The 18,239-nt window shown below is 42.8% G+C and overlaps 1 protein-coding gene across 1 annotated transcript in view; it reads right to left on the bottom strand.

Moving 5' to 3' along the window:
- Window positions 1-18,239, bottom strand: part of EML6 (EMAP like 6) — a 117,725-nt gene that overhangs the window by 4,405 nt on the left and 95,081 nt on the right. The window contains 12 exon segments of the mRNA XM_013127742.3: window positions 253-425; window positions 1,993-2,181; window positions 3,312-3,426; window positions 4,481-4,638; window positions 6,063-6,271; window positions 7,096-7,269; window positions 7,633-7,653; window positions 8,809-8,907; window positions 9,513-9,642; window positions 10,766-10,844; window positions 12,339-12,347; window positions 13,584-13,598. Of these exon segments, the coding sequence (XP_012983196.2) occupies window positions 253-425; window positions 1,993-2,181; window positions 3,312-3,426; window positions 4,481-4,638; window positions 6,063-6,271; window positions 7,096-7,269; window positions 7,633-7,653; window positions 8,809-8,907; window positions 9,513-9,642; window positions 10,766-10,844; window positions 12,339-12,347; window positions 13,584-13,598 (1,371 nt within the window).

The following is an 18,239-nucleotide window of genomic DNA, read 5'->3' as shown; positions in this document are numbered from 1 at the left end:
TTCCTGGTGACATCCAAGTGGATATAACTGGATTAATCACAGGAATACGCCAGATATGAGACACATAAACTTTACACATATGTAAATACAAGGTTTAGGTATATACCAAGCCACTAGCTGGCCAGTAACTCCACTCCATGCTGTCACACAAGGAACATGGAGTTACAAAGCATCCGGCCATCAGCTTGGATCTCAGTGGCCCTTTTCTTGAGTCTTGTGCATTAGAGAACTCCATCTGCAGCTCTGCCCTACCTGATATCCTGGATGGCAGATTTCCTGTCGCGCTTCTTGCCCCAGACCTTGAGGCTGTTCACAAGCAGAACCACGAACTCTCCATTCTTCATGCCGATGGCCACCATGTCCCCATCGGGGCTGTATGCGGCACAGCGTGCGGGGTGACCCAGGTTCACCTTGTTCAGCAGTTTCTGTGTGAACACAAGAGGCTCAAACCTGCCCTGGGAGAGCTCCTGGGGAAGCTTCTGAACACAGGGGGTGAAAGCCTCTGATTAAAACCAAATGGAGTTTCCTCTATATATAAACCTGCAATGTCACAGCAGAAATCACATCCCACCAGGCATATGTCACAGCGGAGAGATGGAACTCAGATGGGAGCTTGGGTTTGTGTCTTGTTGCAGGGGACTTGGTGTTTTACACCAGAAGGGACACCAGTTATCAGAAAAGGCAGAAAAATCAATTTCCCAGTTTGTGTGAAAGTGATTTGGCAGCTTCTGCAAGTGCTGATCAGGGCAGGGGCTCCATTTGATTTGCTGTGGGAAATCAGCCTGGAACACTCCTGCTTTTTCCTCCTATCTGACTGTCTATAATAGAATCATAGAATAGTCAGGGTTGGAAAGGAGCTTAAGATCATCCAGTTCCAACCCCCTGCCATGGGCAGGGACATCTCACACTAAACCATGGCACCCAAGGCTCTGTCCAACCTGGCCTTGAGGTTCACAAACTGTATCAATTAAAAATGATCCCTGTTGGCTCAGGTAACTGCACTTTGAACAGGTTTGTGTAGGTTCCCACAGACACAAACCTTTTTATTAGTTTTTAAAAATGTTCTATTTATTTGTTATTTTAAAAACTGATTGTTGGTATAAAACCTGACTTGGCAAAATAAATATCCTGGACTAGACTACAGCATCCAACCTGGCTTTGAGCACTGCCAGGGATGGGGCAGCCACAGCTTCTCTGGGCACCCTGTGCCAGTGCCTCAGCACCCTCACAGGGAACAGCTTCTTTATATCCAACCTAAATCTCCCCTGTTTCAGTCTGAACCCATCACCCCTTGTCCTGTCACTACAGTCCCTGATGAAGAGTTGCTCCCCAGCATCCTTCAGCTACTGGAAGGACTGGAAGGATGTGAGTGATTCTAAAGAAAGTCTCTAAGGAGGAGGGAGCCATGTGGCCAGCAAGGCAGGCTTAGTGTCAGGGTCTGTGTATTAGTGACAGCACAATCTGTGTCAGCCGGTCTCTAGGCATGGAATTAAAACCTTTCCTTAATCCATGCCAGCCTGTGCTTTCAGATCAAAATAGGCCATGCACGACAAAAGACACTCCATCAGCATGAGGGCGTTTAAACTTGTGCCCATAGAGCTGTGGCTGCCCCATCCCTGGCAGTGCTCAAGGCCAGGTTGGACACAGGGGCCTGAAGCAGCTGCTCCAGTGGAAGGTGTCCCTGCCCGTGGCAGGGGTTGGAGCTGGAGGAGCTTTAAGGTCCCTTCCAACACAAACCAGTCTGGGGTTCTGGGATTCTCTGCTGTGTTTCTCTGCAGACTGCAGTTGGAACGAGCAGCAATGCTACCTCAGCAAGGACTCACCCTTCCACATGGCCACACAGCAGGGAATAAAAAGAACCATACCAAACCAGGAGAAACACGTTGCTCTCTTTATGTGGCTGTGCAAAGGTGCATACATACACCTGGAAATCCACACGGTTGTATGAAATGATCATATTTTATCACATACTTTATATTCAGCAATACTCACTTTGTCAGACAGGTCCCAGATTCTTGCTGTTCCATCATTACTGGCAGAGATAAATATGTCTTTTGAGGGGTGAGTTGCTAAGCCCCAGATTTCCCCTTCCATGTGACAGTCAATCAGCAAGTTTGAAGCAGCATTTTTTTCTCCTACTTCAAGGATTTCTCCATCTTTTGTTCCCACTAAAATCTTCCCCTGTTTGTAGGTGATAAGAAGAATAAGACATAGGTTATCTGTGTAAGAGACAATAGATCCATAGCAGTGAATGCCAATGTACTGCAGAAATACATGTGATAACTCATCCTGATTTATACTGCTTGTTCATGCAGCATCTTAAAAGCAGGAGGTTAAACCACGGACACTTTCACATCTTGGTATCTGCTATCATGTTCTGGTGTTACTGGTGAGTGCTGTGGTGGGTTTGCACCTTGCTATTAAGGGTTTTAATTCAGAGCAGAGTGTTTACATACAAACTGGCAAAGAGTGATTCTCATACCTTTAAGGTAACATAATGTTGGGCAATAACAACTGGGTTTAGGCTCAGTTAGACTGCTGATGGGCACCTTGCATCTACTCTAGCCACTCTGTCATCGTCTAAACTGTAAATACATGGAAAAAGCATCAACAGATACAGTTTGAAACTGGTCAATGGCTACTTGATTAGAAACATAGAACATTCCTCAGTGGTGGTGTTACCAAAGAGCATGTCAAATTCCTGAGACTTGATTTATGAAGTCAGAGACCATTTCATGTGTTTTTAGGCTGGACAGATATCCGCCATATAAAATAACACTCCTGCATCATCACACACTCCTTTCACACCATTTACAAGTGCTATTTAAATGTGTACAAAAGTGACTTTAGCATGTAAATTACTCAGTTATCTCTATTTGCCACTTCACCAAAACTTAAAGTCAACCAGTAATTCTCAGCATCAATGTGTTCTATTTGTGACTTTAGCTAAAAACGAAGCTAGGATCCTCGCTGTCCAAGTGAAGCACCTAAGCTGTGCCCATGTTTCACAGGAAGCACAGCTGTTAAAGTGGGCACCTAAGTTCCTTTTGTCATTAGAAAGGTGGGACACGGGTCCTGCCCTGGTGAAACATGTCCATATGCTTCCTTGATGACTATAGAGGAAAGACAGGCCCCAAGTGCCAGAAGCATGATCCTCATGCAGCTTAAAGCCCTTCCTGAGCTCAGGAAGACACGTAAGGACACATACCTGGGTAGGCACAAAGCCTCCTCACATAATGCCACAAAACCCTTCCCCCTGTGTCTCCCAACAGCCTCCACCACGAATAACATGCAGGGAGCTGCTCACTCACCTTGCCCCTGCAGACGGAGCGCACGCACTCGATGAGCTGGCCGGTCTCAAGCTGGAACGCTCGGCACCGCTTCATCTCCTGGTCCCACAGCTTCACAGCTCCCCCTTCTTTAGTGCTGAAAAGAAGGGTGCTGTGTTACCCACATCTCCCTCTGCACAAAGCCCATATGTAAATCTCACCCGTATTTTTCTGATTAAAAAAGAAGACATACATTGAATCACCTTCTACTGTATCTAAGGGGCTGGAGGACCTCCCATGCAAAGACAGGCTGAGAAAATCAGGGCTGTTCAGCCTGGAGAAGGGAAGATGTGGGGAAACCTCAGAGCAGCTTCCAGTGTCTGGAGGGGGCTGCAAGGATGAGGAGAGGGGCTCTACATCAGGGACTGCAGTGATAGGACAAGGGGTGATGGGTTCAGACTGAAACAGGGGAAGTTCAGGTTGGAGATAAGGCAGAAGCTGTTCCCTGGGAGGGTGCTGAGGCGCTGGCACAGGGTGCCCAGAGAAGCTGTGGCTGCCCCATCCCTGGCAGTGCTCAAGGCCAGGTTGGACACAGGGGCTTGGAGCAGCTGCTCCAGTGGAAGGGGTCCCTGCCCGTGGCAGGGGTTGGAGCTGGAGGAGCTTTAAGGTCCCTTCCAACACAAACCATTCTATGATTCTATGACTATAAAGACACCTCACTATTGTGTAATGGAAAGTAAATAATGTAAATGCCATCACACTTCATGTTCTGAACAATATCTACTTTGTAAAACCCAAATTGTTCTCTTATCACTTAGCCTCCAACCTCTCGTTACTACAAGTAAATGAAAGAATTTACTCCTCAGCACCTCCATTGGGAGACATTGTCTGTAATTTGCCAGAATAAAAAAATTAAGGAAAAGCCACTTCTACCAGTCTGGTAGGAACTTATGCAGGTGTTCCTATCAATTGCTAGTTTGAGCTTCAGTACATCCTTTGCACATAATATGCATTACTGTGTCCCTTGAGTATCCTACTTATTAGTCCTTTAATAACTACGATACCTGTGCACATTACATCGAGTTTAGATAGAAGCTGCCACAGTAGAGATGCCATTATCTCTGGGCAGCATTGTGCATGCCTAGGGTGTTGGATGAATTAAAAACAAGAGAGAGAAAAGCTGTGCACTGTAGGAAGGGTTTGTATCTTACGGTCTCTCCTTCCCTCCTGTAACAATGAGTCCGTCTCGAAGGGTCGTGTACATTGTGAACACTGGCCCTGTGTGAGCTTTTGCCACAAGCCTGACCAGAAAATGGTCCTTCCACACGTAGACATCTCCATTTATGGCACCAGTAAATGTAAGGTTATTCTGCAACAAAAAGCAACAATCTCTGATATAATAAATACCTGAGCAGTTTTGTTCAGCTTCGTTTAAGACTCTTTAAGCTATTGAATTTCCTGAGAAAAGTCAACTATACAATGTAGGAATTAAAACCATCTGCACGAGAGAATGAGTTTAATGACTGCACTCTAAGGGTGCTTCATTGGGATGTTACAAATCATGTGTGTGGAACACATTCATCTCATGCATCTATCTCAGTCTTTCAGATACATGTGCTTCTTTTGCTGTGCATATGCTGTGCCATAGCCTCACTAGTGAGATGGACAGCAGGTTACCACTGCTGAATTCTAAGTGATGCTGCTTTCTTCTTGGAGTATGTGTCAGGGAGAATCCCAGTACAGGTGACTGGCAAGCAGGATCTTCCAGATGTTGAAAATGAAGTGTATAAACTTAACTGCAGAACCAGCTCAACCTGATACCTGCTTTATGCACCACAGCAATGGCATAATTCCTCACAAAGGGAAGCCAGTGGGATTCAATCACACATACTTGAGGAAGAAAAAAGTATCCTGGACATATTCTGATCGAGTTCATCTGCTGGTTTTGAAAGTACAGACAAGCAATTTGTTTGTTCTGACATTACATTCTGCTTCTTATTTAAAATCACTTTTGGGGTCTTCAGTGTCCATTACATTACTCCTATTTTGTACTGGAATAATTCCACTGAAGAGAAATAAATGTCTGGTATTAAGCATTTTTTGACAACACAGTCACTTGTTTGGGCATAAAGATGAGGATTTGGGAGGCTAATTCTATAGTCCTGCATTTCACACATTCACAGGGTGGGTAAATAGGAGTAAGGGGGAATTGGTGATTTGTGTAATTTATGCCCAGCCTGTGCAAAGGTAATTTCTGTAGGGTTTCTGGGTAAAGCAAAAGCTATTTCAGACCTTAGTTAGGCTCATGGTAAAGCTGCTTTTTGCCTGTTAATATGTCCTGGTCTCACTAACGATGAAATCTAAAGCACAGTGCAAGGTTCCCTAATGACTATACTGGAGAGCAGAATATACTGGTGCTATTAGTGGGATCACTGGTGTATGTTGTACCAAATACTGGTAGCAGAAGAAAAGGCAGCAGAGCCTACCCACAGAATAACATCACATTCTTCTAAGTTAGCTAATGAAGCACTAAATAACTTGCAAAGTAAAGACAGAAAAGCCAAGGCAGCTGATGCTGCAGGTGAGCACAGCCATTAATAAAACCCATTCACTGACAGAGAAACCAGACCCTGCTCCTGAGGATGCAAAGGTGTCCAGGTTTGAAATGCAAAGTTTAACTAAGAAGCAAGAGCTCGATGGTCTTGCATTGTGTGTGCTGCACTAGATCTCAACAAAGCAAACTGACACTTGCAGTTTTAATAACCATGTATGACAAAAGTCACTTGAACTCACTGCTCCGAAGGCCACAGAAAGCATGGTTTGCATTTTGGCATCTTCCATGGAACCAATGACTCCTTTCTTATAGAGCAAAGCACTGCCAGCTAACGTCCAGAACTTCATGTGCTTTACCCCAACGGACACAAACTGAGTGTCTGAGTCTGGGCGGAACTCCACCACGAATATCCTCTCCAGGTGTCCTCCCCTGCTGGCAACTTTAGCCCCTGTTTTAATTAAAGGATAAAGATAAAGTTAAATTGACCTGCAAAGTTAGGCTCTGAGATGATTTTATAACATCAATTGACCTGGGACTGGACTTAGAGAACTGTGTCCTAGATGCTGAAAGCTAAGCAAATCCCCACGTGGTGCATCAACCCATAAGGTCCCTGGATGTGATAGTTTTAGGAAGCTCAGATTTGGTACTTCACAGCACGATTTGTCACCTTCATCAGTGAAATAACACCACAGAAATGTTGAATATGCTCCATCCCTGACAGTGTTCAAGACCAGGTTGGATGAAGCCTTGGGTGCCATGGTTTAGTGTGAGGTGTCCCTGCCCATGGCAGGGGGGTTGGAACTGGATGATCTTAAGGTCCTTTCCAACCCAAACTATTCTATGATTCTATGATATCATCAATGAGTTGCCCTCTGGTGAAATGCACAGGGGCACAGCTGGGACACTTTCCCTCTCATCTTCCCCATTTCCAAAGATGCTAGTTCCTTTTTGGAATCCCCAAGGCTTATCTGCAGCATAGAATTTCAAGTGTAAGTATTTTAGGAAGAAGAAAATAATTTCCTTAATTTAATGGAATTTTATATTAAACAACATTATTTCCTTAACTTACTTTTATTTACAGTAGAAATCTAAAACTGATTTTCCTGTTCTATCACTTTGCCATCTCCTTTAACTGGTTTTATGACTTAAGGAGCTGTGATACTCAGAGTAATCTGTTCTCTGGAATACCCATCTATTCCAAAGACTTGAAAGGAAAAGCAAACAACTACACACAGTTCTGTCAGGCCAAAGGAAGATGATTCTTGCAGTTACCTTCTTGCCACCTCCACACTGTGATGGTGTGCTCTGGATCAACTCCCACAGAAACCAGAAGTTTGCCAGTTGCACTGAAGTTAACATAGTTGACCCCTTTGGTATGGAAGCAACGCAGCATTGAAATCGTTTGCTTACTCATAGCATCCCATATATGAATGGTGGGAGTGGTACCTACATGCAAAAAGATGTGTTCAAAGAGAATTAATTCAGCATTTGGAAAGCTTCAGTGCAAAAGAGGCATATTTCAAGAACATTTAACCTAAACAGACACTTGGAAGCTTGGGGGGGGGTTTTTATAAGGTTAACACTACCCAAACCAAAAATAACCATAATAGCTTGCAAAACACAGAGGGAATCATTGGATTTCATGAAGTAAGACACGTTCTGAGAGAACAACATAACACTCATGAAGAGCCTCATGCAAAAGAAACTGGATGTTTCATTTGTATCCGCGGTTCACACAGATACAACGAGGAAACATGAGACTTTAACAGAACTCTGCTGGACTAAAACCCACAAACACATCAGCCTTACCTGGGAATTCTGTCATATCACCTGCATTGTGAGAGCAATGGCAAATGAGGAAGCACCAAGGGAAAACAATAGGTGAAGTAAGTCATGTTTCTAATGCTGAAGTGCATCAGCACCAGAAGGAAAAACAAAATTAAAAGTTTGAAAATGGATATGGATTAAACCAACAAAGCAAATAAGCAGGAATATTGTTGAACTTCTTTGGGTATATTGGTGTCTATACACAAATATCGCAACAATATTTAGTACTTGGAGTTTTAAAGACATGCAGCTTTTACAAACTATCACATTTCCAAGTGGGATGAATCTGTGGTCATACAGAACCTCAACCACAGTCAGAAGCGCTGATTTCATGGGCTCTTACTGACGGGCTAAAAAGTCAGTTTTTAACCCAGTATTTGGAACAGAAGCTCTTACAAGACACAGACTTTTGTGTTCACTCAACATCCAGATTGAAGTGACAGCCCTGGCTGCAGGTGGCAAAGCTGCTTTGTCAAGGTGCCATTTTCCTGCCCTCTGTGGAGTTACTCACTACAGAAGTTACAGACTCAGGGCTCCTTCTGTGATGAGTTGAATTCAAATGACACTGTTCTTTTTCATGCAGTTAATTATATTAAGCAGGTTTAAGTGAAAGGCAACAGATCCTTTGGAAGGCTTGGGATGAATATCCTGCATTCCCCATGCTACGTTTACACCTGCAAAAGGCACTAGGGAATGTAAGAAGACTGTGTAAATACTAAACATATAAATACATAGGGTCTCACAACTGGCCCCTTACATGTGCCATAACTTCTGTTGAGATTCCACTCTTTTTCCTTCCTTTTCTGTATAGCTTCTGTACTGCTGCATAGGAAATCTTGATTGTTTTATTGTCACTGCTAAGCATTTTACTGCTAAACACTGCCTTGGATACAGGAAGGAATGGGAATTCTATAAATCAGATGATTTAGTGCAGTTTATCAAGGTTTGCTTTCTGAAATATGATTATGCTACAATCAACTCTAAAATCCAGTCACCCACAACCACAGAGGAAATGGAAATCATAGGAAAATCAAAGAAAAAGACTGAGGACAATAGAACTGCCATGTCCTGCTAAAACTCCAACACAGAAAAGCCCAAAATAAATCAGTGCCCCTGATGATTTGTGAGTACAACATTACTATATGGAGAGTCACCTACCGATCTGGCTGGTAGCCACAATGTTTTTATACTTTGGGTGCTGGTTCACAGTTAGGCAGAGGATGTCATCAGTATGCTCCAGGTAGAAACTCTGACTACCTAATACAATTCAAACATGGTTTTAGTCACAATAGTATTGGAGGAAAAGCCACCACTGAAGCAAAGAATACTTGGCCTGTTGCTACACTTGTGCTGTGCTTTCCAGGGATGGATGGGGATGGAACTACCTCAGCAGCTGCTCTGCTCTCTCTCCCAGGCAACATTAGCAAATGCACTATGAACATAACCATTAACACAGGTATATATACATATATATATATATATATATATATATAACCAATATCTGGTAAAGTAGCTATGTTCAGGGAACAAGAAATCAGCACAAGAATCATTCTGTAGCAACCTGTAGCTGCAAGGAAAAGCCAAACTGGCAAGTGCAGGGTCCCAGTTCCCCAGTAAATCAAAGTAAAGTGGAGAGCAAAGCCCCGTGAAGTCTGAGCTTTGCACTGTCCTCCCATGGGCAAGGGCCCAAATAGAGAAGATGGGACTGAGCTTCTGTGGGTCAGAGGGCATGCTAGGACCAGGGGCCCTGAAGGTCACCTCTGCCTCTGCCCCTGCTCCTTCTGAAGGCAGCAGTTTTCAACCAGAAACATTTGACTTGTAAAGCATTTTTCATCTCAAAGTGTTGTTCCAAGTTGAATTACCGGTAGAAAGATTCTGGACTATGCCTGCTGCAGCTGTGTGGAAAATAATATCAGCACCATCATTCAGGTAATGGAGGTTGTTGCGACAGTCGAATCCTCTGTATCCAAAAACATGGTCTAAAGCCAGCTCCTGCTCAAGTAAAACAAAGAGGAAGAGTGAAATGAAAGAAAGAACAAGAGATCACAGAGTTTGCCTCAAATAAGCACAGTTCTAAAGTAATCACATGAGCTACAAATACCTTGTAGAGGTGATATAATTAAACTATAGTTCATCAGTTAACCTTGCTCTTTTACCCATTTACTGGGGCATGACATTCTCACAGACTATATACAATGCTGTAACGGTCATCTAAGGCACTGCATTTATATTACTATTTCTTTAATAATTCATCTGGCTGCTGCAAATTTCCCTTCAAACTATATGCAACTTATAAAACAGATCCAAATCTATTAATCTTCCCATCACGGTTTGATATCTATATAGGACATCAGATCTTTGCGAGTGTCTTTAATTCTACTTGAAGAGTCTTCAAAAATCATGCTTTCAAATGACTAAGTTCTAATAGACCAAATTCTGACCTTAAAGTCCTTCTAAGAAGCAAAGGCTATAAGTAACTACAATTAACCCATTAATCAGAGGTGTAATTTCAGCATACAATAAGCAACTGCTGAGGAAACTTCCTCCACAAAAACAATGGTGGTTAATGGGTAGTTGTTAAAGTTGCTTTTGTAGCCCAGAAGACAAGAGTTAATGAACCTGTCCCAGACACAACCACAGCTTACTTGGCACAATCCAAATGATAGTGGCAGCCCAAGCAAGGGTTGTAAAGGGCCCACATAGAGCACATAGGCTGTCTGGGGGAAAAGGTGCGTTCCAAAGTGAACAAGAATACTTCATTATGCAAAGTCCTCCATGTGATTTGTCATGTGTGAACATGCAGCTTCTGACTGTATTTCCCATGGCATTATGTAGTGAGTACAGGCTCTGCTGTGGATGCACATACACTCTGGGTCTACCTGCCTTCAAACAGAGAGACAGATGGTGGGTTTGGAGAGCTTTCTATTGCATGCAAGCTTTAACACCCTGAATCTGAGGCTCTTCCTGACAGATGTTGCTGTCTGCCACATCTCCTGGTGTTTGAAAGCACTGCCTAGAAATCTCATTCTCTTCTACCTATCCATGACTTCAGCTGCCCTCCGAACAGAGCTGAATTTTCCCCAGTACTTCTAAAGCAAACAGTATAAAGCCTGACCTCAACCAGCTTCTTTTTCTTGTTGATATTGTTCTTCTGCAGTTTCTCGGGTTGAGGAGCAGCTCTGCTAACTGGTGGCCTGAAACAGAACAGGTACAAAATAGGACAATCAATACGTGTGAAAGCAAAATGGAACCTCCAAAACCACAGCATGTGTTTGGTATGGCAACAAGAAATGGTCAACTGTGACTCTATCAGCTTAATGCCTAGGGTTTTTTAGAGCTGACCAGCAAACTGAATACAATCATGTGCATGTTGATGGAAGAGCTGAAATAACAGATTTTGTGGGTGAATGGGGAATTCCTTTAATACTAAAAGATAGTAAATTATTGCTTTCAGAAATGAGCTAAAAGATCTTCCACAGCTGGCATTTGACCGTTCCCCAACCTTGCTGCTTCTGAGAAACCCCATCATGAACCCTTGACATGACTTTATGAACACCTTCTCCAAGATCATATTAAAGATGAAATGATTAGATTTTGAACTGTACAAGTTATTCATCCGTGTGAAGTTAACAGGGACTGAGGCCAGCAAAGCACTTTTGTATAATTACAGTTGCTACAAGTAGCCAAAAAGGCAAATGTGGAACACTGAGACAAAATCTGATCTGTGCAAATGGTCTTTAAAGACTGACAACCTGTGCTGCTGCCATTGATCCTTCTGAGGAAGAAAGAGGCACAGACCCAAGAGGAGAAGCAGGAGCTCAGCCTCTGGAAGTTCATGACCTTACAAAATCAAAGGCCTGCTCCACTGTAGATGAGCACTGTGTTAATTTGAGCATAATGATTCTCCCTTTCTGTTAACAGAAGTTCATGAGGGCTAATTCATGTAACACGTTCATGAGGGCTAATTCTAACCCTGTCCCTAGCAGAACAGAGCCCTAACAGTTGCACTGGATTACCTGAGACATTAGCCCACAGAAACCTGGCCCACATCCTTTATCCTGATCATATTTCACTTAGAAAAGGTCTTGGGTAGAAGTGATGATGGGAAGAGAATAAAACCAGATATTATGGTTAAATGCTTCTCCCAAACATCACTTGATGGCTGCTGTTAATAACACAAACCCCACCTCACAACATGCCTTTAAACCCCAACTGCAGGTTCTGGGGACAGGGTTAAACAACAGTGGGGCTCTATAAGTGAAAAGCCCTCAATTTATTTAATAACTATTCCAATTTGGAAAGCATTTCCAAAGTTTAAGATTCTCATAAGATGTGAACACAATCTCCATTATAAATGCTGTGAAAATGACTTTGTTCTTGTCCTTAGGCTTTTACTCCCATTAATTCTCATTTTTGCACAAAGGAATTGCAGAAGAATGAAATTCCTTTTACTTAAAGGGAGCTGCTTTTGTTGGATTTGTATTCTTTTATGGAATGCATTAAAGGCAACAAGTGACAAAACGCACATTTAAAGCACTTACTGCTACACAGCTTCAATACTGAGCTCTCAATAGAACAGAACAAAGCTGGAGGTGCACAAACTAACCCACTTCTCAAGCAAACAAACAAAGTACTAGCAAAGTACATTAGCAGGTGATCTTGTGACATTAAAAGAGTGAAAGAGTTACCTTGATCCCCTTGTAAGCAGCAAATAAAGCCAAGTAAGAAACTTAATACAGTTTAGGTGTACTTCTGACCACTTTACTCATGCACAAGCACTTTCAGAGTCCATCAGTCATTCCTGTGTGGCACAAACCATGCTGTTCAAGCATGCCAGCAAGAACTAAAACAGAAATCAAAGAGGGCACCAGTCCACACATTCAGAAACACCATCCCTGGGTATGCTCTGAACTAAAGATCCTATGGGATGGAGGCAAAAAGGAAGCTACATCCATGCTTCCTGCACACTTTATACTGCAGGAGAATGTGATTCCATGTGTCTATTTGCAGGTTCCTGACAAGGATGGGAATTGGTAGGAACTTAACAGCCTCCTAAGCACGGTTGAGAACGTCACACAATGGATGCTTGTTTTCTCTCCTAGTTGGGTCTGTGATTTCGCCTCCTCATTGTTCCTTGGGAGGCCAACTCGCTCATGGGGACAGCTTGTACTTTTTTGTTCAGAGGGAAACAAGTACCTTTATTTTCTCTGCAAGTGGTCAATCAAATCACATTACATAAGTGGTGGTGGCAACTGGACTGAATAGCAGCGCAGCCACCAGAGAAGGGGGGAGGAAACTCTTACAAAACTTAAGGCTCTTACAAAGTAAATCATGGTTTCATTGCAGCCCAGATTTACCAGGGCCTTGCTTATGAAAGTAATACATCATTTTCTTGTATGCTCCCTGCTCTTTTTTTTCTGTTTTAGTGGAACTTTAAAACAGTTTGTACAGTTCTTTACATTCCTTAACCCCCAAGATTTAACATCAGTTAAAGTTTATAACAAGAGCAAGGCAAGATTCGTTATGAAAATAAGAGGACATTACACTGTTACATGCTTGATCATCACTACTGTAAGCATGAGATTTCATTTGGAAACATACACACACACATATACTTTGCTGTATACCTTTTCGCAGTACACATCATGTTGTGTGCAGTCATATATACGTATCACATATATATACACACGTATGCATTCACTGCCTTATTATGTTAATAAAACAGATGTAAAGCAACCCCCAATGTTTAACATTTTAAGAAGTAATTTCATTTTTAACAAGTCTGGGACTGCATCTACTTCATTTCGATACAGAAGATGGCAGTGTCAAGACAAGAAACTAGCACTGTAGCAAATGCCATGTATTTCCCCCTTTTGACCTATGCAATCTGCATTGTACATGGACAGCAATCTGCTTTCTCTGTTAGTACTTACTTGACAATTCCCTGCCTCCAAAGGAAAGCAAGTTAAAACATAATACAAGCATTAACGGTTTCTTTCCAGTCATTTAAAAGAAATGTGCTTATATTACATTATGGGGTGAATGAGTTCCAGGAAAGGTAAGACATAGTCAGACATTAAAAGGGCTTTCAGTTCTTTAGATACTGTGAATACAGCAAATAAAACTACTGTTACTAATGATTATCTTGACAATATGCTTACACAAGTATGCAGGGATCAGTGAATGACTCCAGATTTACACTGACAAACCTCACCCACTGTCTTCATAGAGAAGGGTGAAAGAGACAATTCATTCCCTCACACCTAAGCAGAAGGTGATCTGAAATGACCAAGAATCATGAGTAGGAAGAGGAGCCTAAATCATGGGTAGGGTGAAGAGGCAGCATCAGGACAGAGAATAACACATAGCGAGAGCTGGATAATGGAGGGAGAAGGAATGAGGGTATGGAGGAGTGGAGCAGCTTGAGGGAGAAAAGAGATGTGATCTTAGGAAACAGGGACAAGGTAAGGGGAGGTAAAAAAGTCGGATATGTTTAGACAGAAAATAAAGGAGAGGAAGCAGACCAAAATTGTTATGATAAACTCTATGGGACAGGGATAACCAGCTCATGCTTTTAGAACACATGGCATAACTGCTCTCTGATGAGAGACACTGCCTGCATCAGTAATAAACTGGCAAGAACACAAATATCCTGTTCTGAGGCCAATGGGAAGCAGAATGGGATCTTCAGAGACAGCACTGCATGAAAGTAACAGTGAGGCTTGGAGCAGGGACAGATGGACACAGAGAAGGTGATGGGCTGGGATCAGCAGAAATGGGTACAGAAGAAGCTGAAGACAGTCCAACAGGGAAACTAAGGTGTGAATTTAGATGGCAGCTACCTGGAGAGGGAACAGATTTAGATGCTACACAAAACTGAGCAGGACAGCTCCCAGGAAGAGAAAGCAAGGTGCAAAGAGAGGTAAGAGGACCCACTACTGTAGGCTTGTTTGCACAGCAGAACAAACCCCCCAGGATTTCAATACATATACATATATATATATATATATACACACTATTTATTTGTGAAAATGCAAAAGCAGCTTTTCAAAGCACATTTCTCCATGCAGTGCTGATGGAGTGCCCTAAAACTGCTGCAAAATGAGCTGTAAGAGGGGATTAAAAGACCTTGTGAATTTTAAACCAGTGGATTTTCCCATCCCAACATAGATAGGAGTTAAACAGACACCTTTTCCTGGTGTTACTTTCCCATCATATTTTGTGGATAACACGAGACAACCAAAGAGAACAGCATTCAAGAAGAAAACACCCTGCTCTAATACAGTGGGTCAAAGCAAAGCTGACACAAAACTAGAGGGAAACATCAATTGTAATCCAAGTTGTTTTTAAGGGGGTAGCACTGAAAAAGCCTCAGCATGGGCACAAATATTGATGATTTCACACGTGTGCTGATGCCCTCTTTAAAACAACCCAAAACCCCAGTGGTGTTGCAAAGCACATGGTGGTGCAGTCATGTTTTGTAGGGGAAGTTAAGACATTACCTTTACATGTCATTCCAGTTCAGTCCCCACATGTGGAACAAGCAGATTAGTGAGGAGGGTAATCACTCCTGAAGGAGATCTGAAGGCCCTTATTTTTTAACAAGTTTATCGTTCTAAGCATCATGGAAAGCTGTTAATCTACACAACTGTTGCAAATGGGCTGGGCCTGTTGCACAGAGGGCAACACACTGGGCACAGTGCTGTCTGGAGGTTCCCTTAGCATCAACTGCCCAATGTACTGGGTAGGTACCCAGCTGCAAGGTACACACTGTAACCTGCTTTAGGCAAAACCTAACTTTCTGTCTTTGAGCTAAAAAGGTTTTGATCACCTCAGGTAATGAGACTGCAGGAGAATTCTTGCCATGTACTACCAAGGCATCAGAATCAACCCAACCTCAACATGTTCTGGAAGGTCCCTCTCTTTCCTTAGGCTTCTCTCAGGGTTTGGGATCATGCTTGAGGGGAAGAGCCTTCCCCATCTGGGTTATTTTTATTCTTTCCATAATCTCTGACGTGTTTTGAAGCTGTTTTTGAAGCTGTGTTCACTGGATAAGTAGAAATATTCCACCAACAGTATATGGAGAACTTTTTCCATATAGGTAAAAAGGGCTGGAGGTGAAATGCAACAGGCAGATCCTTCCCCTGCAGAAACCAACACCTTTTCAACCCATCCTGGACCACAACCCTCAAAAGTAGTTGTATATTTCACCCCAACCTCAGGGCAGAGAGCACTCAAGTTCAGAGAGAGAAACGCTGGTGACACGTTGTGCCCTCGGACAGTGTTGGCATCCCTCAATCCCACACACCCAAAAGGGAACAGACCTTTGGGTCAGCTTTGTGCTGACCCATAGGAGATGCAAGCTTGACACTGAGGTCAGGAGGTTGGCAGGGACTGCACAAATACCACTCACAATGTGTTCAAGCCTTGGGGACAACTGTGATGAAACCAGCATGCTGCCAGATACACTTAGGATGCATTAACTTGACATGGTGCTGTTGAGAAAGTAAAAGGGAATATCCCAAAGGATGCTGCTCATTCTCAGATGCTGGAATAAGCCCAATGTTGTTTTCTCCACCCCAGAGATGTGTTTTCCCAGATAGGTTTTGAACAGTTCCCTCCTACACATGAATACAAAGCAGAGTCACATCCAAAGCTTTACACTGCACCCACAGAAGCGTGCATGTAAAAATGCATGAGCAAACTTTGTAACCATGTGTCTGATAATCCAGTTTGTGGTACGAAGGTCTGTACTCAACACTTGTGAGGCTACTTTGAAAGCCTGTTTAAGTCAGCTCATGTTGTTTTAAAGGAATAAAGCATCAAAAGGGTAATATTTCAAGAGGGAAGATCCAGGTTCTCAACCTTCTTTAACTTCCCCCCTTTATCAGAGCATATGATTACAGATGATGCATAGTAACACACTGGGGAGCAGGCTCTGACTTGTGGAGAATGCGACAAGACAGTATGTTAAGCAACCAGAAAAGTAGACAAACATGCCAATGCTGCTTTTTGTTCCCTAAGCATTCAACCTGCTTCAAAGGGTCTTCCATCACCAGGTATATTACAAGAGTTTTCAGTTTATGTAGTCATGCAAATCAAATTAAATGGAAACTGCAAACATAGGATATGTATTAGCAGTTAGTAGAATGCAGATGCAAATGTATCTTTGCCTTTTGTATTAGTAACATAAATATAGTCTCCACACAAGCTTGTTTTACTTCTTATCATAGAAATTCTTTGCCAGTTAAACCAGTCCCAGTTCAGAAGTTAGCCCTTTGCTGAAGGGAAGCCCAACTCCTACATAACACACAGTAGAGCTTACAATTGCCCTGGACTGCCTGGAACAGCCCCATAAGTGAGCAAGCGGTCCTGTAGTGTGGGAGCATTGCTCCTGGAGCTCCCACACTGTGAGACTGCACCTCCCATGGGCACCCCACTTCTGAACCACACAGGCAGAGCAAAGAGGATGCCAATCAGAGGAGCAGAATGGAAGAGGAAAGTAAGGGTGGGTGGGAGGGCAGGAGGACACATGGAGGGGGAGAAGTAATAAACCAAGAAGGTTGGGGAGAGGAGACAGAAACAACAGTCCATTAATTACTTAACTGAATGCAGCAGATACACCCACAAGACATTCGAGAACTGTTCCTCAGCCTCATCTTTCCTGTTATTTTCTCATCCTATAGCTATAACTGCTGATGGAGACAGTAAATCTTGGGTCCCCCCAAAGATGCCACACCATGATTTATTTCAAGTGCTGCAAGTAAAATCCCCCATGTAACTCTTTCATTCGTCCAAGACATTTGTAGGATCATCATTATTTTCATCACGTAAATAAACAAGACAGGAAAAGTACATTTGACAAAGTGCTTTCATTTTCTTTTCTAAGGAAAAACTTCAATATTATCCCCAAGTTTGCCATATATAAGTATTTTGCCCTTTATAATAATGAAATTTCTCTGCCCAGTTTGCCCAGGGGTCCAGTGCTCTGGAGATCCAGAGGAAACCAGTGGAAAACAGGTTTCCTTTTCATACTGCTGGATTGTGCTAAGCACAGGGCACGTGCTGGGTAATAACAGCAGCTGCTCAAAGTCACAGTTATCTTGTGTATTATTACATCAAATCTGTCCTACTCTTTCCCATGATGGGGGAGAGAAGGGACAAGAATTGCTGGCTCCTCTCTTTTGACAGCAAAGTCTTTGTATGAACTGAGGGAGTCCTTCTGAAATTGCTGACTCCTTTCCATAAGGGTGGTGGTTGTTGCAAAGCTTTCCCCTCACTCCTTGTACCAGCTCCCAGACACTTGCACATCTCAGTTCCCAAGGTTAAACTCCTCCTGAGTTGTACAGTGATTTGTTACTTTCAGGACATGATGTGCTTTGAGTTTGTCATAGTCACCACTCTTAATGTTATGGAAGCAGATTCCTGCAAGCTTGTTCTGGCAAACACAAGAATTACAGAGATGGAAATGCAGCTGTAATAAAGAGGAAAATAAACCAGCTATCTTGAACTGTCTCCTAGGTGTCACAGAGTACCTTTGAAGTGTATTTGTATTAGCTGAGGGAAATCAGTTGTTCAGCACCAGTCCA

This window comes from Melopsittacus undulatus, chromosome 3, assembly GCF_012275295.1.
Source record: "Melopsittacus undulatus isolate bMelUnd1 chromosome 3, bMelUnd1.mat.Z, whole genome shotgun sequence".
NCBI lineage: Eukaryota > Metazoa > Chordata > Aves > Psittaciformes > Psittaculidae > Melopsittacus > Melopsittacus undulatus.
The sequence above is the reverse complement of the archived record's forward strand: the minus strand, read 5'-3'. Positions and strand labels throughout refer to the sequence as shown.